Source organism: Pollachius pollachius (assembly GCF_949987615.1).
Source record: "Pollachius pollachius genome assembly, chromosome: 6".
In the NCBI taxonomy this organism is placed as follows: domain Eukaryota; kingdom Metazoa; phylum Chordata; class Actinopteri; order Gadiformes; family Gadidae; genus Pollachius; species Pollachius pollachius.
Window position 1 is genome coordinate 5,720,436 of NC_136939.1, and position 26,391 is coordinate 5,746,826.

The window sequence follows — 26,391 nt, forward strand, 5'->3', positions numbered from 1 at the left end:
TGTAAAAGGTTTCAGAATAATTGAAAACGGTGATTTACATGAAATGCTTTAAAATGAAGATACAAAAAAATTACTTACCCTATTCTGCTTTGTATTCAATGATTTTTTCCCTTTCCGGCCTACTACAGGCATTATAAAATTGCGTTATTCGGTTGTTTTATGACATATGGTGTGTGGGTGGGGATATATCAGTTCAGCTTTGAATCCTTATCCCCTGTAGGACTATGACGGTACATAGGAGTAGATCTGGAGACTTTGTTTGAACAGTGTTATCTGTTCACGAATACATTCAAAGGTGTGTTTGACCACAAACCTTTGGCCATCAACAAGCTAATAGGCAGGTACCATTGCTATCCTGGTTATTCACTCTTAATGCAATTTTGGCTGTTGTTGCCAATTTAGGACAGACCATTCGGGCGCATCTGGCCAATGATGATTACCGTAGTTTACAACAAGAAGCCTAGTCTGGTCAAGGTGTTTACTGATAAAGAGAGCCATCTTTGTACGATCTGCTTCTCTTTACTTGGGTATTTAGTGACGTGTCGAACTACGCCATCTACAGGTATGAGGCAGCATAGCACATTTTCCATGTAGTCGGCTATAACATGGGAGCCCCTGGTTTTCACCCTGACCAACAAGAGAGCCAGGTGTAAACACACACACACACACACACACACACACACACACACACACACACACACACACACATACACACACACACACACACACACACACACACACACACACACACACACACACACACACACAAGCGCTCAAGAAGATAACGCGTTAATTGAGGAGCATGTCGCGTCCTCATATTTCCACCCCAGACTTATATGTCAAACATATGCGTCTCCCCTGACAGCTTTTGCCCTCAAGAGGAGACTTATCTTATGGGGCTGTGTTTTGTGAGGTGGCGGCTGGGACAGGAGAGCTCATTGAAGGCGGGGAGCGATCAGTGCAGGTATGCGGTTGATCCTGTACGGTTGGTCAGGGGGAGAGGCACCCTGTAGATCTGCCCGAGGCGGGTCACCTGCTGCTCAGACTGCAACAGGGCCGCTGCAGGGCGAAACGTGGACGTGTGGGGTTAGCAGACGAGCGGAGGAGAAGAGCGGCACTGATGTGGGTATTTTGTTCAGCACTTTATAGACTGGTTAGTAGACATGCGTTAACACTGCTCTAGAACTTGTTGACTTTTGCTTTTTAATTTGCCTCGTTTGATATGCTAGAATTTTCTGCGTTGGATTAAATATTGATTAAATTACCAGAAAGCTGAAATGGTTCTTCCAACATTTTATTCAATTATTACATATCGACATATCAGTTTTGAATCTTTTAGAATAATTGATTCCATTAATTAAATAATATAATATGTCAAGTCGATTTAGAGTTGTTCTATTTTATAAGACTGCAAATGGCAAGCTGAAATATAACTGCTTATTTTTTTTCTATACTTGCCTATAATGAAACATATACAGGTACATAGTTTACATTTTAAAACAGTCTGTTGTCACTTTTATTCATGCAATAATCGCTGTGGGACTTGCAGGGTAGGGTGCCATTTATGCTAAACGCCCAGATCAGCATTCTTAGAGGAAATACCATGTATGGGCATGGAAGTAGGACGCTACCGGAACCACTCCATATGAAGAGCTGCTGCTTCGCTGTAGCAGTCGTTTCCGGCTATGGCGGGCGCTAAACTCACACAACGCATACCGTTTATGTCATGTTAGTAAAAGCCTGGCTGGTGCACCGAGTTTTCTGTGTGGAGTGGTCGATAAATAACCCCCGATAAAAAAGCATGATTATAAAGTGCAACTTCTATCCGTGTCTCTCTTCCGAGGACAGTGCCCAAATATGGGCTTCCTCCACGCCATATTCGGAACTTCGCGTCACGACAAGAGGCTTTATAAGGCAGGGAAGGCTTATTGAAACAGCATAGATTCCCAAGTTCAAGCGCTGTCAACAGTCCACTGAAACACGCAACCTCCGCGCTGACTTTGAAGTCATATCTGGATAACAAACTCAATTCACGCATTTGTCACGCATCACTTAACATAGGCTTATGCACCCTTCTGGATTCGAGACGACACCATTTCAATCATTTAAGTCCGCACCACCATCATCAACAGCGGCAAGAGTCCGACCAAAGTGTCTCTCCACCGGCTACACAGACATCGGTGGAAGCTGAGACAGCGGAACAGATTTCAGATCCGCGGCGACTGGACACTCGTTTGAGCAGGACATCCGTGACATGGCTGCGGTCAAGACAGAGCGGTTCCTTTCCAGTCTGCAAATATCCGACCCTCTTGGCGGCTTTGCGCCTCCTCACTCGCCGCTGGACAGCTATCAGAAGCTGGAGGAGCTTCACCTGCTGCTCCAGAGCGCTGCAGCAGGGAACTCTTTCCTGAGCGCCTCTACTGACGGATTGGGCTTTCTGACCGGGGAGAGCGGAGACGTGGATCGTCCTTGTGGAGGTAAGGGGATCCTCCGAGTCTGTTGTTGACAGAAGCCTGTAGGGCTTGGATTCATAGCTGATGGACCACAAATCAAGTTTTATAGTGCAACAAATAATAAATGACGCATTTGTTTAATTTTTTTACAAAAATGGTGTTAAAGAACAGCTGTAATTTTCTGTTTATTGCCATGCAACCAAAAACGATATAGGCGTGTGTGTATTGTTGTGTAATTGGATGTTTTAAAACAATTGCATTCATTTACTTTCAACTGTCATGACGCAACAAGTCAAACTTCAAACAACATATTTTATTATGCCAATAAATCATTGACTCTTCAAGCTCCAAAGCGAAACCAAAAAACGTTTCCTGCATCCTTTAAAAAAGGTTGCCCTGTAAAATATTCAGATTTTAGAATAATGCTGCAGAAATAGGCCAAACCAAACAACCACTATAACGTCTCTTTCCCCCTCCGTCCCATCCAGACAGCCTCCTCGAGCTTTCGGCCTGCTGCGAGGAATCCAAGATAATCTCAGAACTCCTGGGAATCCCCTCATTCCCAGCCCGCCTGCCGCCGCTGGCCTACAGCGGCCGCTTCACCCTGGAGCCCTCCCCGGCTCCCAGCTCCACCAACGGCCCCTCCAGCACCACCCACGGCGGCGGCAACATCTGGCCTGAGTCCCTTCTCAACCTGGTCACCGGGCTGGTCAGCCTAGCCACTCCCCCCTCCTCTTCCTCCGGAGCCTGCGAGCTGTCCTCCTCCTCCTCTTCGTCCGCGTCTTCCTCCTCCCCGCACACGTTGCTCCCGGAGCCCGTGGGCATGGACCACTCCATGGCGTTCCCCTCCCAGACATTCCCTCACCCGTCGGTCCAATCTTCGTGCGCTCCCCTCGCCTACCACAACCCGAGCCCCGCCTCCAGGCACGCCGCGCCGGCGGCCCCCTCCATGATGCAGATGATCCCAGACTATCGCCTCTCCCACCCCCACCCCAACCCCCACCCACAGCAGCAGCAGCAGCAGCAGCCAGGGTCCGGTCTCGGCCTGCTCCCCCAGGACCAGAAGCCCGTCCTGGGCCAGGCGCACGACCTCTTCAACGTCCAGCCACAGCACCAGCAGCCTCCCCTCACCCCCCTGTTCACCATCAAGGCCTTCTCCAGCGGCCAGCCCCAGACCCAGCCCCAGTCCATGGACATCCCCCTGGGCCACGGCCTCACCGGGGCCCCCGGGGGCCCGCGGGGCAAACCCGCCCCGCTCCGGAAGCACCCGCTGGGCCGGCAGTACAAGAAGACCCCCAGCGAGCGGCCCTACGCCTGCCCCGCCGAGGGCTGCGAGCGACGCTTCTCGCGCTCGGACGAGCTGACCCGCCACGTGCGCGTGCACACGGGCCAGAAGCCCTTCCAGTGCCGCATCTGCATGCGGAGCTTCAGCCGCAGCGACCACCTGACCACGCACATCCGTACGCACACCGGCGAGAAGCCCTTCGCCTGCACCCACTGCGGACGCAAGTTCGCCCGCAGCGACGAGTGCAAGCGCCACGGCAAGATCCACCTGAGGCAGCGCGACCGCAAGATGGCGCCCGAGGCGGCGGCGGCGGCGGCGGCGGCGGCGGCGGCAGCCTTCAGCTCCGCCTCCCCTTCCTCCTCCTCGCCTCGCCCGCCCTGCAGCGCCGCCTCCGAGTACTGCTCCTCCCCGTCCAGCCCCTCTCTCTCCTCCTCCTCCTCCTCCTCCTCCTGCGGCTCCCTCTCCTCCCCAACAGGGGCCTTGTTCTACCCCCCCTCCTCCTCTCCGGCCCCCCACCTCTACGCCTCCTCCTCCCCGGGCCTGAGCACCCACTGGGAGCACGTGAGCAGACGCTCCTCGCCTCACGGCTCCGACGTCTGCTGAGAGCGGGAGACAGACAGACAGACAGACAGACAGACAGACAGACAGACAGACAGACAGACAGACAGACAGACAGACAGACAGACAGACAGACCCACTGACCAGGAGCCAGGCAAGCCGGTTCCGTCCGGATGTGATGCGGTCACACCAGACCGGTGCTGTCGGACAAACTCGAAAGACTTTGATCCAAAGTGTTTTTACTTTTTTTATTTCTTCAAATACCAGCCGCTATGACCAAGAGAGGTTTCACATGTTCTGTAAGACCAATCACGTTACGATAGTTACAATGCCAAGTGTGCGCTTGATTAAATGTTTTCTATGTCCTGTGCCTTTAGCAATAATGCTTGACGATGGTTTGTATTGAGAACGTGCACAAAGATTGTATTTCTGTAACAAAAATAGGATTATATATTTTTTATTGTACATGTAAATAGTGTATACCTGTATAGTGTACTTGTATAATAGTAATGGGAATGTTGTGTTGGTACCTACTGAGTAGGTATGACAATTATGGTGCAGTTTATATGCAGTTCATATTTGAATTGATTGCATACTGCCTTATTGTGCCTTATTTTTTGTATCTGTATGGCTATTTGAAAGCACTTTTCTGCCAAAGAAGAAAAACCACTACATAATATGCCCCATTAAATAGGGTGTTGAAAGTAAATAAACGAAAAAAATGAACACAATTGAGTTTTCTGTTTCTCTGTCCGATAATTAACTAGACAATTTACAAACTTAAATAAAAAAAGGTATAAGTTAATATAATAAATGTTGGCTATAATGACTACAAATGATATAAGAATAACAACCGTCGGTTCTTGAAACCTAAAAATAATGAAAGACTAAATATTTAGGGCTACTATGGATGTAGTATTTGCGACAGCTATGAATAGCTAGGCTTAGGCTATTTGCGGTGCGATTACTGATTATTTTAAACACCGTACAGCATACATTCCAATGTAATGTCAACCTATTAAACTTAACGGCATATTAACCACCAACGGCAGGTAGGGACAGGCCGCCTTCCCTCCCACTTTTAATAGACTCTTGTCTAGGATTTACGCTTATGGGTTTGTATTGAATGAGCCAATAAAATCGTCACTGGCTTCCCCGGTCCAACAAGTCAACACCCCGGTTGCCCATGCAAGGATATCCTGCTTCCGCAATCGACATCCTGTTGCCCAAATATGGAGTTTCCTGGTCGGCCCTGGCAAAAGGCCTGTAACACAAATAAGCCAAGAACTCTTCTAACCTAGTCTATTTATTTCCTTCTCGCCCGCGCGTGTTCGTCTTTACGTGTGCGTGTGTGCGTGTGTGCGTGTGCGCGCGCGCGCGTGTGTGTGTGTGTGTGTGTGTGTGCGTGTGTGTATGTGTGTGTGCTGCCCAAAGATAAATACATAAAAAAGGACGATTCAGTGGTCTTTGGACTTTCAAAGATAGTAGTATATATATATATATATTTAAATGCTATCCTTATCTTTTCTTTCAAAAGATCTGATACGGAAACACTATCCTACTATGCGCTCACACACGCTTCATTATTATTATTGTTATATTATATTGATGAATTATTGTTAATTATGAATTATATGTAGTTATTTTAGTTGATAATGGTCAAAATTAGGAAAGTATTTGCAAAAAGTGTTTCCGCCCGGTTTCGAACCGGGGACCTTTCGCGTGTGAGGCGAACGTGATAACCGCTACACTACGGAAACTGGATATCCGACGGCCAAACTAACTTGATTCAATTTCTACAATGACACTACGGATGTCATATTTTTGGCCACGCGTTGGAAATGGTACCGCTGTTCCGCGTTTGGTTTGGAACCGTAAAGGAGGAGTCGATTATCGATAAGATATCCCTTATATTCTGTGTCCACTCCACCGTGAGCCAAGGTAACGAAATTTCGTTTAATATGTGCACTGGTGCATTTATTTAATGACAATAAAACATGTCTAAGTCTAACATATCTTTTTGTGGTTAATAAATGTTGCCTGAAAGTGTGTTGGATTAAATAGAAGTCGTGAGATTTTTTCAAGCAGGGCAAATCAAAGCAAATATTTTGGTGTAAGTAATAAGTGTGATCTCATGAATGAATTGGTTGTGAATAATTCATTTCTATGCACAATTTATCTCTAATCAAATATGTCTTACAGTGGTACAATTAGTCGTACAAGCGGGCCCTGAAAGCTTAAGAAACGTTTCTAAAACAAAGGGATATTTTTAGTCAATCAATACAGAAGGCCGAGCTTGGGAGAGCGCAGTGCCATTTTACAAACACCAGAGGGAGCTATGCTTTAGTTAGGGCTGACAAACTCAATCTGTGCAGGGGCCATATCCCTAAATATTAAACATCTAATAAGAGGGACAGACACACACACACACACACACACACACACACACACACACACACACACACACACACACACACACACACACACACAAACACACAATGTCAGAAAATTACACAATTGCATAAAGTTATTACGTTTGTAATTACACAACAGACTCCCATAATGAATAACGGAAAATGACTTTCTTCTCAGGAAGGATCAGCGTATATCAGGACTGTTGTCTGTAGTCAAGACAGCTCTGAGGCCAACCTGAACATATCGCCCTGTCTGCTGGTTCATCAGGTAACTACCATGTCCATAGCATACTATATTGTCATGGCAACTTCCTCTTGCGGGATGTTGATTTGGAAAGATGGATGCAAATTGTGTGTCCCTTTTTCAAGGGCCTGCTTCGTGACACTCATGGTGTTTATCATCAACATCATTGTGGTAAACATTGATGAAAAACTAATTTGATCCTTTGTGGTATGGTCTTCTCGGGCTAGGTATGACTCAGAGAGTGGTAAGTGTTCAACACGTGGTTTATTCTAGGGGAGACACAAGGTAAACAAGCTTGCGTTCTGGAGGTGGTTCATGAAGCATCTCTCAAACACAAGTAAGAATTCAGTTTATATCGGAATTGGGCAGAATGGTAAATCAGCCACGCCTACAGGTTCTAATTTAAAAACCTTTGGTCTGTCTTGGCTTTGTCGGAAATGGCGAAGTGGCCATGTAAGTAGTCTTTAACTTCTCTACAAAATCATAACAACTTATATGTCCATTATGTGCAGAAGAGACCATTCATAACTGTTGTTAGCTTGAAACATTTAATCAGAAGTAGCATAGACTCAAATAATTTACGTCAACGTGTCCAACTGTGACAAGGACGTAGTGCATACTCTACACTTTGCATCGCGCGATCAAAGACCCGGGTTTCAATGTGGTCATGTGACGTGATGTCATGTGACGACCTATTGTAATGTAAGTTTCACAGCGACTGCTGTGAAATGTAGGCCGTTTTTCACAGGCACTTTGTAGATAGATCTTCCAGATGTGTTATTATTAAATGTTGCTACCTTGATTCTTTGCATTGTCTTGCATCGTTTCCTTTGTTATTTTGTCTGATTTGAGAGTGTGAGATCATTTTAGAGACTGTATGTCTTTGTTTGTGTGATTGTATGTGTGTGTGTGTGTGTGTGCGTGTGTGTGTGTGTGTGTGTGTGTGTGTGTGTGTGTGTGTGTGAGAGAGAGAGAGAGAGAGAGAGAGAGAGAGAGAGAGCGCTTTGTGCTTCATAAACTACACCACTTCCTGTGTGGTGCACTAAAAATGAACCATTTACAATTGTATTGCTATGTGGACCATATGCAATGGAAACATTTCAAGAGAAAGATTCCTCTGATAAAAAAATTCCCCTGGTTCAAAAAAAATGACGCATCCTATGACTACACCGCAACTTAAAATAATAACAACTCACATTGAAGGCTTTGTTTTTTATTATATTGTCCACAAGTTGTGACCAGCTGAACGTCCATCATGTAATGCACGAATACCGGTATACATTATGCATTTCTTTCATATTTCGGCTATATTTTTTTATATAGGTTGCCGTGAATCTCACAATATTTACAATATGTAGTATTTACTACCCTGGCCTCAAAGGCCTCCCTGGACCAGTCATGATGCATTTCCGCCGACCCGCAGCGTTCAGACACAGGAGCCTGAGCACACGTCCCGGCGTGAAGTTTCCACTGCAGAGCAGAGTAGTGCGGCTCTAGTACCTCGGCTGGCTTATGCTACGGCTCACTGCGCAACTTCACGCCAAGGCTGAACCATGGCATCTTGGCCCGGACCGGGCAAATGTTTTGTCTGCTTGCAAAGCGTGCCATGCCGGTAGGTTTCATATGGGTCTGCTAGTACCCCGCCCTGAAGGGGGGCCTTGGCTGACCACAACCCATCAAACCAGACATGGGTCAAAGAGTATGTTTGTGCTGGGACAATGGGCGACACGTTACAGCTGCAGAAAGCTAGTCTAACAATGTTTTATTTACTTCTAATTTAAAACGTACACATTCTCGCATGTCGCTTCAGGGCGTGCCTGTGTGTGACACTGAATGAATGTAGAGCTGTATGGCTTGTTACTTTGTTGTGGGTCGCAGTATTCGATGCTGGGCGCAGTGTAGCAGGCAGAAAAAGTGGTGACACATAAACCTGCCCTTGAACTACAGGTGCGCGGTTTAAAACACATCAAACACTGCCTCATGACCACACCCTGTCCTGGGGTACCTCGTCTCGATATGCGGGACGGGAGGACAACAGTGAGGTCCCACATCAAGCGGGACATTTGCTCACCTCGTGAACTACTCTCTATAAACCAAACGTAGGTAACAGCACACTGCTGTAGAGTAGGTTTCACCAAGGGGAGCGAGCTAAAACATTTCAGATTATATGTTCCGTGGCGTCTGACCTTAAGGCGCATTCGGCCCACCGGGAAAACGGCAAGGCTTCCGGACGGTCGTTCCAGCCCTGCTCTGTGCGGTGCAAAAACAGAACCAGACAACCGGAAGCCTCCCTGCCATCGTGGACCGCCGTGAACCCAGCCGGAGATCAAAGGATGACCAAGCCTCGGTCATCCGTTTCCCCGCTAACACCGCGCCTCCAGCCAGCCCTCTGCCACCTCTCCCTCCTCTCCCTCCTCTCCCTCCTCTCCCTCCTCTTCCTCCCCACTTTCCCTCCCCCCCGCCGGCCCCCAGCCGCCGTTCCGGAGCGGCCAGTCCCCGTCGGAGCCCCAGGTCGGCGGCTGGCTCGTCCCGGGCCTTCCCTCGTCCCTTCCTCGCTCCTCCGTCTCCATGGCGATCTGATGGCTGTTGAGGTAGATGCTGCTGTGGGAGGGGCCAGGGCTACTACCCCCCCCTGAGGAGAGCCGGCCTTCCTCTGCCTCCCCGGGGGGCCGGAGCAGGGTGGCCTGGGGCTCCGGCCGGGGGTCCCCGCTGGGCCCCGTGTGTACGCCGTTCTTCTTCTTGTGGCCCCGCTTGGTCGCCTTGAGGTCCAGCGAGGCGTAGTTCATGTGGGACTCTGAGGGCTGGCGTCACACGCACACCGATGGTCATACGCATGTGCAGCGGGACTGGGACACACACGCACACACTCACGCACACACATGCACACACACATGAGCAGCAGCACATACGCTCGCACAAAAGGACAAACACACACACGCACACACGCACACATGCACACGGGGTACGCACATGCCCAGGCACACACACACACATACTGATGTGTGTGTGTGAAACTCTATAGTCAGGTAGCATCTATACTAGTTTACAGTATATGGGTTTAAGAATCATGCACATTCAGAGCTGTGTTGGAAGGAGATATGAATATTATCCACATTATTTTTTAGTTCTGAATATTATGATTATCATGCTCTGTCTAGTGTTCTCATTCCTTTTCCTAGCACACATTACGGTCAAACCAGGTACCTTGTTGCCTTGTCTATGTTGCAGGGTCATCGATTTCCGAGGTGCAGTGGACTCGTTCACTGTTTAAAGAGTGCAAATAAATGTTTCAAACAAAGCGTGTTTGTCTAAACTGCAAACTGCCTTTTGCTCACAATGAATGCCACATTTTATAAACGTCGTTATGCGATGTGACACACAGAAGGAAGGAGGAAAGGAAAGACTTAAATGAAACACAAACACCTGAAAGCTCTACAGATCTTGTCTTACACAGCCTCACCTCTTCTTTCTTTGAGAATGTTTCCATAAATAGGATTCTCTTGATGCACGACGTCATCGCGAAAGCGATAGACTCCATTCTCCGTACTAGAGCTGGAACTGGTCAGGACAGACAGGAAAGAGGAAATTGTAATAATGTGTGATGGACAATGTTACAGCAACCCCCTGTTCATAGTTTGCACACATTCGAGCCAAACAGCCCAGGCCAAGAGCATATCTAGGCCCCTACTGGTAAAGATAGAGCTAGGGCCCTCCTGGTACAGGTAGAGACCATATTATCTAGGGCCTACCTGGTATAGATGTATAGAACGGGGACGCAATAAATGCTGCAGGATTCCTATATATACGCCACACATTATAAATACGACACACACAGACACACACGCACAACTTAGTGGTGTCTATGCCCCAAAAATGCTGTACCTCTGTCTTTGATACCTCCTCTCGTAACTGTCTGAAAACAAAGAAGATCCACAGTGTCATGGTTGTCTATGCTCTATAATAGTAATTCCATACATTTCTAAAAAAAATTAGGTCTGACCATAAAGTTACGTAATGGCAATTCAATAGCGATTATTACGTAATGGATTTCCATATGAAAGTTACCAAAGCAATGTTGTAAAGATGCTATAATATTTTAAAGACAATTACATGTGTTCCTTTGTTTTCTCCCTGTATTGAGACACACAGAGTTATATAGCGGAGTCTATACCTGTCTTTGAGTTTTTCCTATATCTGAGGTAGCAGAGGACAATATTGATGCTCACTGAGATCAGCAGGGCCATAGACATCACCACCAGAGCCACTATCACCATGGTTTGACAATTTTCTGTAAACACACAAACATAAACCTCAATGCACACACATACACACTCTTCTAATAGCCAGGCGATGTTAGTACACTCGTAAGTACTTTAAGGACATCAAGACTGTGAGCTGTAGCGTGTACTCCCAGGCACCTACTATAGAGAACCTAAATCAACCACATGTGATGATGCATGCATGGATAACTAAACTGTTTTATTTAAGCAATTAGACAATGAAAAAATGCTTAGACTAATTCATCAACTTCACAGATGAACATGAACATGAAGTTGATTAACTTAGTATATTAGCATTTTTTCATTGCTTAAATGAAACAAATGTTTAGATTTACATTTATTAAATCTAAACATTTTGATCATATAGACAATGTAATGTTACAGATTCCTATGCTTTTGAACCTATAGACAGGAAAATGTTGCAGAATATAAAAGTATTTGAACCTATAGACATCGGAATGTTGCAGAATACAAATATTTTTGAACCTATAGACATCACAATGTTGCAGAATACAAATCTTTTTTAATGTATTTTACCTGGCATGTTTCAGTAGATCTTTCACAACCATGTGCTGAATCAGTCAGTCCAAGGCGGTTCCAGGTCTAGCTTGCTCTGCCTGCTTAGATCTCTGGTGGATCCTGGTTGAATGCTGGTTTTCAGTTGAGAACAGGAAGCTATGTAACTTCCACCGTCTTCAGAATCGACATCAGCCTATTCTTTCAAATGTAACAGACTTAAATAAAGCACCACAACCCTTTTATATATTAAAGAGTCGCTGTTCCATTCTTTGAATTCCACTCTCTTGAATTGATCATATTTTATTTAAGATATTTCTACTCTATTTATAGTTGCATCACCCCCCCAACAGCCACATACACACACACACACACACACACACACAGACACACACACACATACACACACAGACACAAGCACGCAGACAGACACACACACACACACACGCACAGACACACACACATACACACACACAGACACAAGCACGCAGACACACACACACACACACACACGCACAAGGACTTTGACACATACTAGATTGCATATCATTTTATTAAAGATTGACACTTTACATCAAGTGCTATATTGTTTCAGAAAACATTCAGAAATAAGCACATAACTGATATCTGATAATAATGATATCTGATAATAATATCAAACTATCATATTAATAATGATGATAATATAAAAGCATTTTTTATTTATATATACATATGCATAATATATGGATCTTTACATACATTAAGATGATACAAATGTGTATAATTACATGTTTATTCATATATATAATTTGATAAGATAAAAAATAATCAATATTCGGTATCTAAAAGCATAGCAAAAAATAATATTTCCTGTACATTCATTTATTACATCTAACACCTAACTGGTCAGCCTACACAAGTAGTTTGTGCTTCATGTGGTGCAGGTGGTCTATCGACGTGGACCATTTACAATAATTTCTCATCTAGATATCCTTGTTGCAGGCATGCAGTCACTGCAAAATCGAAATGGAAAAAGACAAAGCAGGAAGTTGAGGTTCTTAGCAAGAAAGAGAGAAGTCTGTACACCTGTGCACGGATGTTGTTTGATCATATTAAACAGATGGAAAGAAGATATGACATGGAGCACAACACATCTATATAAGGTGAAACACGACACTGAAACACACTATGTTAAAGCACACAACGCCGTGGGAACTAAACAGCGCACCTAATCAGCTTTAACCTTTCACTCATTTTATGTGCAGGGGCGTAGGAATGACTTTAACATTGGGGGGGACACATATCGCAAACCTGACAGATCCTTTAATGGTTTGAACAGAAATATGTCATAAATTAACTACACTGAAAAAATTCAAAAATATATTTTATTCTACTAAAAAGATACATTTGTAAATTTAAAGGAAAACACATTTTGAATGGCAGTAATGAACTGATAAATATCAAATCAATTCTTTGATTGCATCCAGTTTTTTAGAATAAGAAGCGGTGACAAGACGCTGTGTTGCGCTTTCAAAATTAAATAAAATATTTTTCTCCCCCCGGTATAATTTTTAGGTGGGACAAATGCGCCTGTCTCCAATATTGGAGGGGACACGTCCCCTCCGTCCCCCCCGGTTCCTACGCCCTTGGTCATGTGCATGCCCTATGTACACACAAACATTGGCACACACACACAAACACGCACACACACACGCACAAACACACACACACACACACACACACACACAAACACACAGGAACACACACACACACACACACACACACAGCACTCCTTCTGTGTCACCACACACACACTCATCCCCCTTCTGAAACAGCCATCCCCCCTTCCCATCCCCTGTTATTTTATCAATTAATGTGGAAATATTACCGCTATTTCATTATAGTGGTTTCCTTTTTCAATTCGGCGCAACATTACTTTTCCCAGGGACAGATTTGACAGCGACACTGCATTCTCGGGCAGTATGCTATTGCACAAGCACGCAGGCACGCTTGCTGCGCGCCTGCGTGCTTGCGCAATAGTGCCTTCACGAGCTCTCATACCACACCGTACGAGACAGACACTGGTAGCGTGAAGCTGTCTCTGCATCTCAGACACCTGTGAGCAACGCTAGTCTCCCTTCTCTGCCGAATGCATTTTTGAAAAAAAAAATAAGAATCAGTTTTTAAAATCCTTAAAAGTGATGCATGCCTCGAATCGTGTGATGCGTCCGATGAGCTGCTTTTTTGGGGATAAAATAAGAGCGATGAAAGTATTCATCGCTCTTATTTTATCCCAAAAAATATATAATAATATAATAATAACACTACTACTACTAATAATAATTATCACACCGTTGGTCTCCCACCATATGCGCTGTTATCAGCACAAATGATCTGTCCCTAAAAGTTAAAATCCACCATCCCCCCTGGCTTTTTTTTACAACTCGACCGCTGCACACACACACACACACACGCACACACACACACACACACACACACACACACACACACACACACACACACACACACACACACACACACACACACACACACACACACACACTCACACACACACACACGCACACGCACACACAATGTTGCTCTTGCGAAACAAACTATGGGTGGAATGAGTCTGGGTATAATATGTTCACATTTCTATGTAACAGACCAACTATCGCTTTACATGAGGGAGCACGGAAACATGAAGTCATCACCGTTCCCCAAGCTGTCCCTCCCAAGTGCAGCTGCTGTTCATTGGAATCTGCTGTGGCTTGAGTGAGGTGAACTTCAATGGAGGAGGCGGGGGTTTGAACGGAGGTGGACGATTCAGCCTGGATACAGAGGCGAAATACATTCATGTTGACGGTCATGGAAAACCGAAAGGGCTAGTCTGCTTGTTGTTTGCCGTTCCTACTCGCATTATCACGCTTGTTTGATATGTAGATACTGTAAAATGGGAATCATCAAACAAAAACTAAAAAACAACAAAAAAAAATACGTGAGGAGGTAACAATAACACTGTCTGGTCGGTGAGGCATTGAATCAAGCGTAAAATACACAGCATTTATTCTATGCACGCAAGGTCGTTCGAAAGAAGCATCTCACCTCTTTTGGACGATGTGTCTCCTGTAGAGAACTGTGAACACGACAAACGCGAACAGACACAGAACGATGGCGAGCCACCCATATCTAGACGTAGAGCCTTTGAACAAAGCGGAAAACATAATCAACATCTAACAGGACCGTTCATAAGTGTCATGGGAACTGCCCCTAACCCATGGCTGATTGTCGCCTTATTGCCCTGGAATAGATGACTAGATGACTAGATGACTAGATGACTAGATGTCTCCTGTGATTCACTCAGCAGCCCCCAGGTTTCCTTCAATTGCTTCAGCTGTCGTCAGTATAGGCTATTGTATTATTGAATTATTGTATTTATTTTTGTATTATTGTATTATTCCTATTGAAGTACTCTCTGTATTGTACTCTCTGTATATTGTACTGTCTGTGTGTCTGCTTGTCTGTCTGGGAACTTATCCCTTGTTTATTTTATTTTTTTACCCTTTTTTCCCTCAACGTTGTAGTCCCTTTCCATCTAAATAGTGGGGCTGCTTAAGTCCATTTTTGAGCCGAATCGTTCACTTCATGGTACAAGCACCAAATTTGGTACAAATGATGTCCAGGACATACCTTCTAATAAAAGTACGTTGCCCAGCTGAAAATCCAAGAGGGCCGCCAGTTTTCAAGATGGCCGCCTCGTCAAACGCCAAAAAAAGGTTTTCGAGGTAGAACTTGAATTAACAGAAGAATGTTAATGATCCAAGCATCAAAATGAATGTATTATGACTGGAATAAGTCGATGGTGTCAATTGAATTCCAATATGGCCACCAATTTTCAAGATAATGGCTATTAAATGACTAAAAAGTAGCGTTTTCGCGTTTTTTCTTCAGTTTTCTGCAATGATCTTAAGTGAAAATCAGCAGAATTCTGAGGGATGTGTTTTTTGTGTGAATCATTTGTGAAAATGTGTCCAAACTTTTGACTGTCGCTCACCACACACAAGAAGGATAAAAGAATAAAAAAAAAAAAGGATAATCCCTCAACCTTCAACTGTATAAGATGTCTGCCGATAATCCATTGAGTTGTGCTACTAAAACTGACTGGAGCAAGTGTTGCCTCTGTCAGACAGATACAAAAGCAGCGTTGAAGTCTCCCCCTACCCGTTATGAGTGTAGTTCTGACGGCTATTCCATGATAGCCAAAAACATACCTCTATTTCAGACAATCAACCTGTTGCCCATCAGGTTAGACACATCCAGATTGGATGATGGAGGTGGCATTGAGGATACATTGAGGCGAAACGGTGCAATGTATCACCAAAATTGTCGCAGCGGTCAATTTTGGTGATACAGCTGAAACTCAAAATGATCCTGGTGAAGGACATCAAAAAATTCGAAGGGCTAGCACTGAAGTACAGCAGTGTTTCTTATGCGAAAAGATGGAACCAACATCAGAGATGCGACAAGCCATGACCATGCAGCTGAATGAGAGGCTCAATGAATGTGCTCGTAACCTTAATGACGGAAAGCTTCTGGCATTATTGAGTGGCGGAGATGTGGTGGCCCTAGAACTTAAATACCACTGGTCTTGCTTAACGGACCTGTATCACAGAGAGAGGGCACACATTAAAGCGGAAAAACAAGAAAGAATCCAGTCGTCTCAAGAAAAGGAAGCCTTTCATTTGGTGTTCTCTGAACTGCTGACCTATGTCATTGAGGCAAAAAAAACAAACAGTGATGGGCCTTCTGTGTTCCGACTTGCTGAATTGGTTAGTCTTTACAGGGAGAGACTTAAGCAGTTTGGGACAGACCTACCTGATGTGAATGCGACCCGACTGAAAGAAAGGCTTTTGGCAGAGATACCTGGACTTGTAGCCTACAAGAAAGGGCGAGATATACTTCTGGCATTTGAAAAAGATGTTGGTCCAGTCTTGTCAGAAGCGTCATCCGATGCTGATACCATTATTCTCGCCAAAGCTGCCCAGATATTGCGCAGGCACATGGTGAATCACAAGTCTAAGTTTGAGGGCAATCTCTATGAGAGTTCAGTGCACGATTCCTTTCCTCCAGCTCTACTTCAGTTTGTCTGTATGATTGAACATGGGGCAGATATAAAATCTCAGCTGAAATTTGGAGCGACTACAAATGATCTGGCAATGGCTCAGCTCCTTCAATACAACTGCTTTGCCAAGTGCAAAGAAGGTGCTGCCACACAAAGGCATTCCAGAGACAGGGAAACCCCATTTCCGGTCTATATAGGGATGTCTATTTATGCTAAGACCAGAAAGAGACACCTTGTGGAAATGCTGCATGACCATGGTCTTAGTATTCCATATAATCGAGTACTTGACATATCAGCTCAGTTGGGAGATGCAGTTGTAAACAGATACATTGAAGAAGGTCTGGTTTGTCCCCCCAAACTAAGAAAAGGCCTCTTCTGCACAAGTGCAATGGATAACATCGATCACAATCCTTCATCTACAACTGCAACTTCATCATTTCATGGAACCAGCATCTCCATCTTCCAACATACATCATCAGAAAATCAAGGCGAAGTTCGAGAACCAATTCTTATTAAGAACAGCAGTGTAAAGAAAGTCCCGGAACTTCCTGATTCCTATACAAATGTCCACCCTGCTTTCTTCACAAAAAAGAAGCCATCTCCTCCAAAGGGCAATGTCACATATGCATCTCTGCCAACTCTCCTCCTGACAAATGAATATGAATGGCTGCAGAAGGTTAGCCTAACACAAGATGTAGATGATGATGTTAACATCACTTGGTCAGCTCACCATGCAGAGAAGAAGCGAGGTCTTGCATTTGATGTGAGCATTACCTCACTCTTCCCCCTTCTTCGCGATGAGGCCCATTCTATTGCCACAGTGAGGCATACCATGAACAAAGTCAGGGATGCTATTGCACACCTCAACCCTGGTCAGGTCCCTGTGATAACTGTAGACCAGCCTATTTATTCTATTGCCAAACAAGTCCAGTGGCACTGGCCTGACCTGTATGGTGAGGACAAATTTGTTGTAATGTTTGGCGGTCTCCACATAGAGATGGCTGCATTCAGATCACTTGGGACCCTGCTTCAGAGTAGTGGGTGGACAGGTGCTCTTGTGGAGGCTGGGGTGGCCTCTTCAGGAACAGCTGACTCCTTTCTTTCTGCCTCAAGTGTCACAAGAACACGCCACATGCACCAAGTTACAGCATGCTGTCTGTACATGCTCCGAAAGGAAGCATATGAGTACCATTGTGCAGAACAGAATGATGGAGCGCTGAATTTCAATGACTGGTGTGAGAAGTGCAGGAAGGAGAGTCCTCAGTTTCAATTCTGGGAGCTTGTGTTGTCAATGGAATTGGTGATTTTCTCGCTGGTCAGGTCTTTCAGAGAGGCTAACTTCAACTTGTATTGTCAAGCACTGTCTGCTCTAATCCCCTTCTTCTTTGCAAACAACAATGTGAACTATGCTCGATGGCTCCCCATTCACCTCAGAGACATGGTTTCTTTGGAGCAAACTCACCCTCAGATTTTCAATGAATTTCAGCTGGGAAAGTTTGTGGTCCACAAGACTCACAGGGAGTTCTCAGGCATAGCCATTGACCAAGCTCACGAGCAGGCTAATGCAGTTGTTAAAGGTGATGGTGGTGCCATTGGAGTTACTGAGGATCCATCTGCACTGAGGCGGTGGATGGTGTCTGGACCAGAAGTTAGCCAGTTAGTCAGCCAGTATGAGTTGGCATCTGAGGTCAATGAAGCAACTGAAGATATCAGGCATCATGAGCAGACTCGTCAGTCTCAGAAGTCCTTCACTGACAAGGTCCAGAGGTTGTTTGCTGTGATGAAGGATCTGGGTAATCCTTTTCAGGAAGAGTCCAAAGATCTGCTCACATTGGACACAAAAAACATTGCACATCCCAGTGCTGCTGAGCTTGTAAGAACTCACTTTGAGAAAGGTCAAGTTGCCTTCAGAGATTTTTTCAATGGTCTGGGTGATGAGACTTCCTTCTATAGGCCGATTAAAAAGAACAAAGTTGACTTCTTTCGCCAAGAAGCAGCTTCAGCTTGCAGTGACATGAAGAAGCAGGTACTCAAAGATGACTGTCGCCTGTTCTCACAGCTCTTTATATCCTGCCAATCACGAGAGTGTGACCTGCTTGAGTTCTTTAAGCATGAGAATCAGTCTTTCCCTGCAGCACTGAGCGACACAGGGAAACTCTACTACGGCCAGAAGTCTCAGCTTGCAAACATTTTGGAAGCTACCATTTCTCCTCCTGACAAACAACCAGAATGTGGTGCTATTATCATTGATGGTTCCTCTCTTGTGTATTCATTGTCTCCAAAGACATCAAAGACCTTTGAGGAATATGCTGTCCAAGATGTAGTTCCAAAGATCCAGGCATACTCATCAAAGTATGAGCGAACAGACATAATTTTTGATGTCTACTGGACTTCAAGCCTGAAGGCTGAAACAAGGTCAAACAGAGGTAAGGGAGGTCGACGTAGAGTGACCGACAAAACCAAACTACCGCCCAACTGGAAAAGCTTCTTGCGAGACAATGAAAACAAGACTGAACTCTTTGGGTACCTAGCAGAGAAGATAGTGACCTTGTGTCCCGACAATGTCGTAGTTGTGACCAAAGGAGAGCAGGCTCTTTCAAACAAACCCATCAGCCTTGAAGGTTTAAGTCCTTGCAACCACGAAGAAGCTGACTCCAGAATCTTCACACATGCTCTTCATGCAGCCAATCAACAGATAAAGTCTGTGTTGATTAAGGCATGCGACACAGATATTCTTGTGGTGGCAGTCAATGATTTTGCGACTCTTCAGGATGCAGGCTTGGAAAAGATCTGGATAGAATTTGGCCAGGGTCAGTCCATTAGGTGGTTGCCAATTCATGATATGGTGGTGAATCTTGGCCCAGAGAAATCCAGTGGCATGCTGTTCTTCCATGCCTTCACTGGCTGCGATGTTGTGTCAGCTTTCCGTGGTAAAAGCAAGAAAAGTGCATGGCAAGCATGGGAGGTTTGCCCTGAAGTTAGTCCTGTCTTCAAAAAGCTCAGCCAATACCCACCTATCATAGAAGATGCAGACCTCAACATCCTTGAGAAGTTTGTCATCACCATGTATGACAAGCAAAGTACTACATGCAAGGTTGATGAGGCAAGACTGGACTTGTTTGCTCGGAAGCAAAGGTCTTATGATGCCATTCCACCAACAAGCGCATCCCTCGTTCAGCATGTGAAACGGTCTGCTTTCCAAGCTGCCTGCATATGGGGCCAAGCAACAGTGTGCAAAATGCAAACTGAAAGTCCTGCCAACTGGGGCTGGCAAAAAGATGGTCAGATCTGGCAAGTTCTCTGGACAACCCTTCCACCCATTGCTCAGACTTGTGAGCAGTTGACAAAATGTGGCTGCAAGACTGAATGCCAAGGACAATGCAAATGCTATCGCTTCGGCCTGAAGTGCACACAGTTGTGTGCCTGTGCATGTGAGGGCTAAGAAAATAGAACAACCAAGTTTAAGTTGAATGTTTGAGTTGGATATTTGTATTATTATTTTTTAAGTTATGTTGATTCAAGTTCTGGATCGTAAAACATGCAGCCTATGCTTTGACACCTTTTCTGTGTTTTTATACCGTTATCTAAAAATTAAAAAAATAAATAAAAAAATAAAAAAATAGCCTATACAAAAAAAAAAAAAAAAAATGGGGGAGACAAAGACAGCCTCTACGTGGCCTCCCCTACAAGTAGCTTACAGGTCCAAAAGCTTTAAGTGAAACTAATGTCTTTGTTTGTGAGTGTTTTTTTCATTTAATTCGCATTGTATCATCATAATATTCAATAATTTTGATTTTCTAAATGCAGAGTTGTATTTCTCATGTGCAAAAACACATATTTCAATGTATAAACCATCAGAATAGGACTATTCAATCAAAATATAGTTCAAACGCTGTTTCAAACCACTTCGAATGGCGGCCATCTTGAAAAATGGTGGCCACTTTGTTTGTTCAAGTGGGCAACGTACTTTTATGAGATAGTAGGTCCAAAAGCACTTGTGTACCAAATTTGGCGCTTGTACCACAAAGTGAACGATTTTTCATTAATGTGCTCCACTAAAAGGACCAAACCGGGAAAGGAAAAAACCCTTTGGGCTTTATTGTGTTTTTTAATCCGTTTGAACACTTCTGTTAATTGTTGTTCCATAAAGTTTTCAATCAATCAATCAATCAATCAATCAATCAATCAATCAATCAATCAATCAATCAATCAATCAATCAATCAATCAATCGTTATGTCCACCTTTCATTTTCGTTTCTCAGTAGCTTAGGTACATGCACACTGCCCCAGCAAACAACAACACCCGACTTTAGCGCTTGGCCAACAACCACAAACGTGCACAGGACACCGGCCCTGGAGTTGGCGTTTGATGGTGCCAGTTGGAGACGGCTTTGTTTTGTTTCAGGTTAGTTTTGTCAGTTAGATTAAGAATACACCTCAGGATGGAAGGGCCTTCAAACCAAGTACCGAACCCAACCCCCCTGCTCCGTCTGCTGGGTCAACACCAGCACACGGCCCACAGAGCGGGCTGCGAAATGGGGGGCAGTACCTGACGTCTTCACGATAACCACCATCTGGTCTTCGGTTGTCAGGCGGGAAGAGGAGAGGTTCGCGGTTGTCCTCGTCAGGCCGTCCGGGGTGTCGGTCTCAAACTCTACGGTGGTGGATGAGGCCGTGTGTTGGTGATCCACATCCTCTGGGACGCGCTCCTCCGTGACATTGCCCGTCCTTTCAGTGGACCCCCGGTGGGTTTCTAAACCCAACGTCGTCGCTGAGGAACTGCTGATCGGCCGCACGGTAAAGAATTCGTTGCGGGACTCTGCGGTGGTGTAAGTGTTTTCCGTCGTGGCTTGAGTACTAAGGACTGAGCTGGAGACTTCTTGGCGGGTTTCTAATGTGGAGTTCGCCTCAACAGGCCCGGTGGTGGTCACGTACACGCCGGTACTTGAATGATTTGTATTCTGGGAAAGAATAGTAGTCAACTCTGAAAAGGAGATGTGTTTACATGGTTATTGGTGTAATTCAAAATAACCAATATGCCATGCTAAAAGGGTATGGTTGGTAGATGTCAGTAGGCTGATTATGGTCCCACGTTCATGCAACGCAAAGGGGTTACGGACCCTTTGCGTCCTTGCGGACCCTCCTTGCGGACCCTCCTTGCGTCTACCGTAAGGGCGAGACGTGCGCCTCCCAAAAGTCGTAACCCTCCGTCGAGGCAACACAGCAGCAAGGGCTGTGATTGGTCCGCTCAATAAAACCCGACGCAGAACCATAAACGCTCACGACTGCGTCGAAGCGTCAGCATGGTCATTGCGTTGCGGGAACTTGGGACCATAATCAGCCCTTAAAAAAGACGCAGCACCATAACAGGTTCACGACTGCGTTGCGCGAACTTGGGACCATAATCAGCCCTTTTAGTATCAGAGTCAGATTGTTAATTATATGTCAAATATAAGAAATATCACATGAAACAAAATATTAATGAAATATAACTTCCATAAAATAAGGTTTGTATGGAGCTTTACTAAATGAATCACCAACTATATTACATTAAATAAATAAAAAGGGCTATTTGTGCCAGCTTTCTTGAATTCGTCCAGCCGATTGCGGTCACAATCATATTCCCTTTGATGATGTTGTGAAGTGTTTGGGTATCTTATGTGTGTGTAGCTCACACTGCGGTTTTTGATAGTGTAAAATGGGTTCAAGGTTACTCAGATACAGCTGCCCTGTTTCTCTTTCTGTATTTTCAATGAAGATACAGAAAGAGAAACAGTTGAAGATGTGAATGCTTCATCTTTACTCAGTCTTAACAACAGTAACTACATTTAAGGCAGAGATTCACTTTATTTTTATTGGTTTGTATGTAGAGTTGTTGGCCAACAGTATTTGTAATATTTTATACATCTCGCAGATGAGATACCAATGAAATATATACTATCAGATTTAATCTGGTGAATTGAATCGCACAAAAAAAAAGTTCCCATGGATTTAGTACCATGACCATCCAATGAAATCCCAATCAGTAACATCACCTACTTGTGCTTGGGCTCTCGGTCGGTTTGAGTACTGTAATGTTAAAACTCCTTTGCAGTGTCTCGTTTCCATTGAAGACCATCAGTGTATAAACTCCTGCTTGAGACTTGTCCATCAACATAACCTCCAGGGAGCTTTTCTCTGACACCACAGTTTCATTCTGGGCCAAAGTCAGGGCATGAATCTTCATTAAACTTTGGGTTAATTACAACCACTGACATTTACAATTGCCTCCCATTTCCTTCTCATTAAATGAACAACGGTGGATGAAATGGAACCTATTGAGATTTTTTTGTGGACTTACTTTAAACCACTTGTAGAGTGCCTGAGGATACAGACGTACTTCACATTGAATGGTGAAATTATCCCAAACATACACTTCCAGAGTGCTGTCCTTATCACATGTCACTTCCGCGTCTAAATGGAATTAAGGGCAAACTGAGTCAATCGTCTAAACATTGTTTACATTGCTTTCTTCTACAGCTCAAAACCTTGGCGTGCATCACAGTCATTATATCACACACAGAACAAGACCTTAAATCATCACAGTGCCACCACTCATTGAAGCGAGTCAGACTCTGACCAAGAGTTGACCTGAAAGCCAACAACTTCGACCTGAGGGTGATTACATGATATTGCAGTTTAGCTTTTTTTAAGCATTATTCGAATAAAACAAGTGTATTTCACCAATTAGACCGTTTCAGAAATTAAATGTCTTTGTCGGTACAGCTCAATTTCAATGTTATAGCATTGTTTGGGGAGAACTCTATGATATGGTATATGTATATATATATATATATATATATATATATATTAAAGAAAAAAATATATATAAAAAAAATATATATATATATTATAGGCACTTGCTATCCCCTGCTTCATCAAAAACGTCTCTCCAAAACGATGCTATGGTGATATGAACTGAACCGTGAATTTGGGTGGGGGAGTCAGGGGGACTTCTTCCCCCGTCCCTATTGGACGCCCATCCTACTCAAAATACATAGTTCAAAAGAAAAACCAATACATTTAGACTATTTACATTTCATGTGTATAATATATGTATGGGTATGATATAATATAATCTTTATTTACAATATATTTCTTACCTTTAATTTCGAGCCGTGTTTCTCTGCTAATGGAGCCGTGTGGATATGCTGTGAGATCACAGACATATGTCCCCCTGTCATTCACCTGCATGTTGAAAAGCTGCAGATACGAGCCCTTGAGTTTATCATCATCGCCCATTTTAGTTTGAAACTTAACATCATGCCTGTAATAGTTGGGTCCAACATCCACATGGTACACAACCAGCTTTGAGCTCGGCTTCTTGCGCCATTCGATTTGGACGATTTGTGTATCTATTGTATCATTGAAGATGCATGGTAGGCTGATGTTCTGGCCCACAGCTGCTTCTGCTTCTGCAAAGTGGATCACCTTCACAGCCTCGAGCCCTGTCAGACACAGCGCAAAGCCCATGAGAAGAGTATAACTCATACATATAATGCACAAATGAACTGGTATTACCTTGCAGAGCTGTGCCAAATAGCAGAAGGGAGAATATAGCTCTTGACATATCCACAGGCATGTTTAAATTCTCAAAACACATCATTTATTAGGTGGACTCCACTCCACTCACTTAAAACTACAACAACACAGTCACACACACCTTGCTCTAGACTGTGTAACAGGATTGAAGCATAGAAAAGAATGAGTGAAAAACAGAGGATGTGAGCGAGACAAAGCCAACACACAAACACACTCTTGATCACAGGAAGCAACAGCGAGACGCACCGTGAGCGACGCAGACTCCCGTGTGGTCTAGCGGTCTAGCAGACAAAGTGGAACAAGTCACAGATCACAAATGTGAAGAGAGCTGACCAACTTGTGTCATTGATTCTAACACAGATTCCATGTGAGTGCACACACACACACACACACACACACACACACACACACACACACACACACACGCACCCTATCTGATCTTCAGACTTGTGGATTCAACTTGAATTTAAGAATTGTACACACACAGTGCACATCCATGAAATAATCTATTGTGGCATCCCCGGTCGTCGGCGGCTGGGATTCCCCGGACCCAGTCGCTTTATCAATTCATCCACACGGGGCATGGGGTACGTGTCAAATGCTGACACTTCATTCAGTTTGCGGAAGTCGTTGCAGAACCTGTAAGTCCCGTCTGGCTTGGGTACCAGAACCACTGGGCTGGACCAAGCGCTGTGGGACTCCTAGATGACCCCCATCTGCAGCATGCTGGCGATCTCTGCCCTGATGGCGGCGCGGCGTGCCTCCGGGACCCTGTAGGGGCTAAGGCGGACTCTGACTCCCGGTTCCGTCCGGATGTCGTGGCTGGTGATGGTAGTCCTCCCGGGTCGCTCGGAGAAGACATCGAGATGCTGGATCACCATCTCCCGCATGTCCTGGGTTTGGCTCGGGCTCAGCAACTCCCCCACTGGAACCTCGGGAATGTGTAGACGAGGGGACAGTGTCAGGAGGGCTGAATCCCAGGGGGCAGTCAGTGGTTGCCATCGTTTTAGCAGGTTGATGTGGTACAACTGGACGGACTTGCGTCTTCCTGGTTGTCGGACCCGATAATTGACGTCGCCGACCCGGTCGATGATTTCATATGGCCCCTGCCATTTAGCCAGGAACTTGCACTCCGAGGTCGGGACGAGGACCTGGTCGCCCGGGTTGAAGGTGCGCATTTGGGCTTCCCGGTTGTACACCCGGGACAAGGCTTGTTGGGCTCGTCCGAGGTGTTCCCGGACCAGGGGCAAGATCTGTGCCATCCGGCCTCGCACCTGCTCCACATGTTCAATGACAGTGCGGTGTGGGGAGGGTTGATTCTCTCAGGCATCCCTGGCGATGTCGAGTAGCCCTCTCGGTCGTCTGCCGTAGAGTAACTCGAAGGGAGAGAAGCCAGTGGAAGCCTGGGGTACTTCCTGGATAGCGAATAATACGTGTGGAAGTAGCTGGTCCCAGTTTTTTCTGTCCACTTCCATCACTTTTTTCAACATGGTCTTTAAGGTCTGATTGAACCTCTCCACAAGGCCTGGTCGGTCTGGAGGTGGTAGACGGATGTCCGGAGGTGGCGGACCTGCAACATGCTGAGTAGGTCTTTTATTACTTTGGACATAAAACAGGTGCCTTGGTCTGTCAGAACCTCCCTTACTATCCCCACCCTGCTAAATAAAAGCATAAATTCCTTTGCCACTGCCTTGGCTGTGGCAGCGCGGAGAGGAACTGCCTCCGGGTAGCAGGTTGCGTAGTCAACCATGACTAGTATGTAGCGGTGACCTCGGCTCGTCCTGGGAAGGGGGCCTACAATATCTAGCGCTAGTCTATCGATTGGGACTTCCATCAGTGGCATGGGGATGAGGGGATTCCGTACTGTGGGTCTCGGGGCGGTGCGTTGACAATCGGGGCAGGCTCGGCAGTAGTCCTCGACGTCCCTTTTCACCCCGGGCCAATAAAACCTAATCA

General features: G+C 45.1%; 3 protein-coding genes across 3 annotated transcripts; 1 reads left to right on the forward strand and 2 right to left on the reverse strand.

The window, feature by feature from the left end:
- Positions 1 to 1,921: 1,921 nt before the first annotated feature.
- On the forward strand, positions 1,922 to 5,027 carry LOC307076665 (early growth response protein 1-like). Its single transcript, XM_079737746.1, has 2 exons — positions 1,922 to 2,477; positions 2,942 to 5,027. The coding sequence occupies exons 1-2, from the start codon at positions 2,255 to 2,257 to the stop codon at positions 4,339 to 4,341; spliced, it is 1,623 nt and encodes a 540-aa protein (XP_079593872.1). The 5' UTR covers positions 1,922 to 2,254; the 3' UTR covers positions 4,342 to 5,027.
- Positions 5,028 to 9,317: 4,290 nt separating this feature from the next.
- On the reverse strand, positions 9,318 to 11,877 carry LOC307077584 (uncharacterized protein; the record flags this gene model as incomplete). Its single annotated transcript, XM_079739013.1, has 6 exons — positions 11,772 to 11,877; positions 11,126 to 11,242; positions 10,837 to 10,867; positions 10,415 to 10,512; positions 10,159 to 10,217; positions 9,318 to 9,755 (listed from the first exon to the last, which is right to left on the reverse strand). The coding sequence occupies exons 1-6, from the start codon at positions 11,776 to 11,778 to the stop codon at positions 9,318 to 9,320; spliced, it is 750 nt and encodes a 249-aa protein (XP_079595139.1). The 5' UTR covers positions 11,779 to 11,877.
- Positions 11,878 to 14,028: 2,151 nt separating this feature from the next.
- Positions 14,029 to 24,580, reverse strand: LOC307077180 (uncharacterized protein). The gene is made up of 7 exons (XM_079738505.1): positions 24,415 to 24,580; positions 23,997 to 24,341; positions 23,195 to 23,307; positions 22,894 to 23,050; positions 21,404 to 21,838; positions 14,838 to 14,934; positions 14,029 to 14,563 (listed from the first exon to the last, which is right to left on the reverse strand). The coding sequence occupies exons 1-7, from the start codon at positions 24,497 to 24,499 to the stop codon at positions 14,443 to 14,445; spliced, it is 1,353 nt and encodes a 450-aa protein (XP_079594631.1). The 5' UTR covers positions 24,500 to 24,580; the 3' UTR covers positions 14,029 to 14,442.
- Positions 24,581 to 26,391: the final 1,811 nt, after the last annotated feature.

Bases quoted from the DNA above. Each gene is read 5' to 3' on its own strand.
- LOC307076665 (XM_079737746.1), top strand. From the start codon at position 2,255: ATGGCTGCGGTCAAGACAGAGCGGTTCCTTTCCAGTCTGCAAATATCC. The intron at 2,478-2,941 runs GTAAGGGGATCC...CGTCCCATCCAG, and splicing joins CGTGGATCGTCCTTGTGGAG to ACAGCCTCCTCGAGCTTTCG.
- LOC307077180 (XM_079738505.1), bottom strand. From the start codon at position 24,499: ATGATGTGTTTTGAGAATTTAAACATGCCTGTGGATATGTCAAGAGCT. The intron at 24,342-24,414 runs GTAATACCAGTT...TGTGTCTGACAG, and splicing joins ATTTGGCACAGCTCTGCAAG to GGCTCGAGGCTGTGAAGGTG. The intron at 14,564-14,837 runs GTGAGATGCTTC...CTCTGTATCCAG, and splicing joins AGACACATCGTCCAAAAGAG to GCTGAATCGTCCACCTCCGT.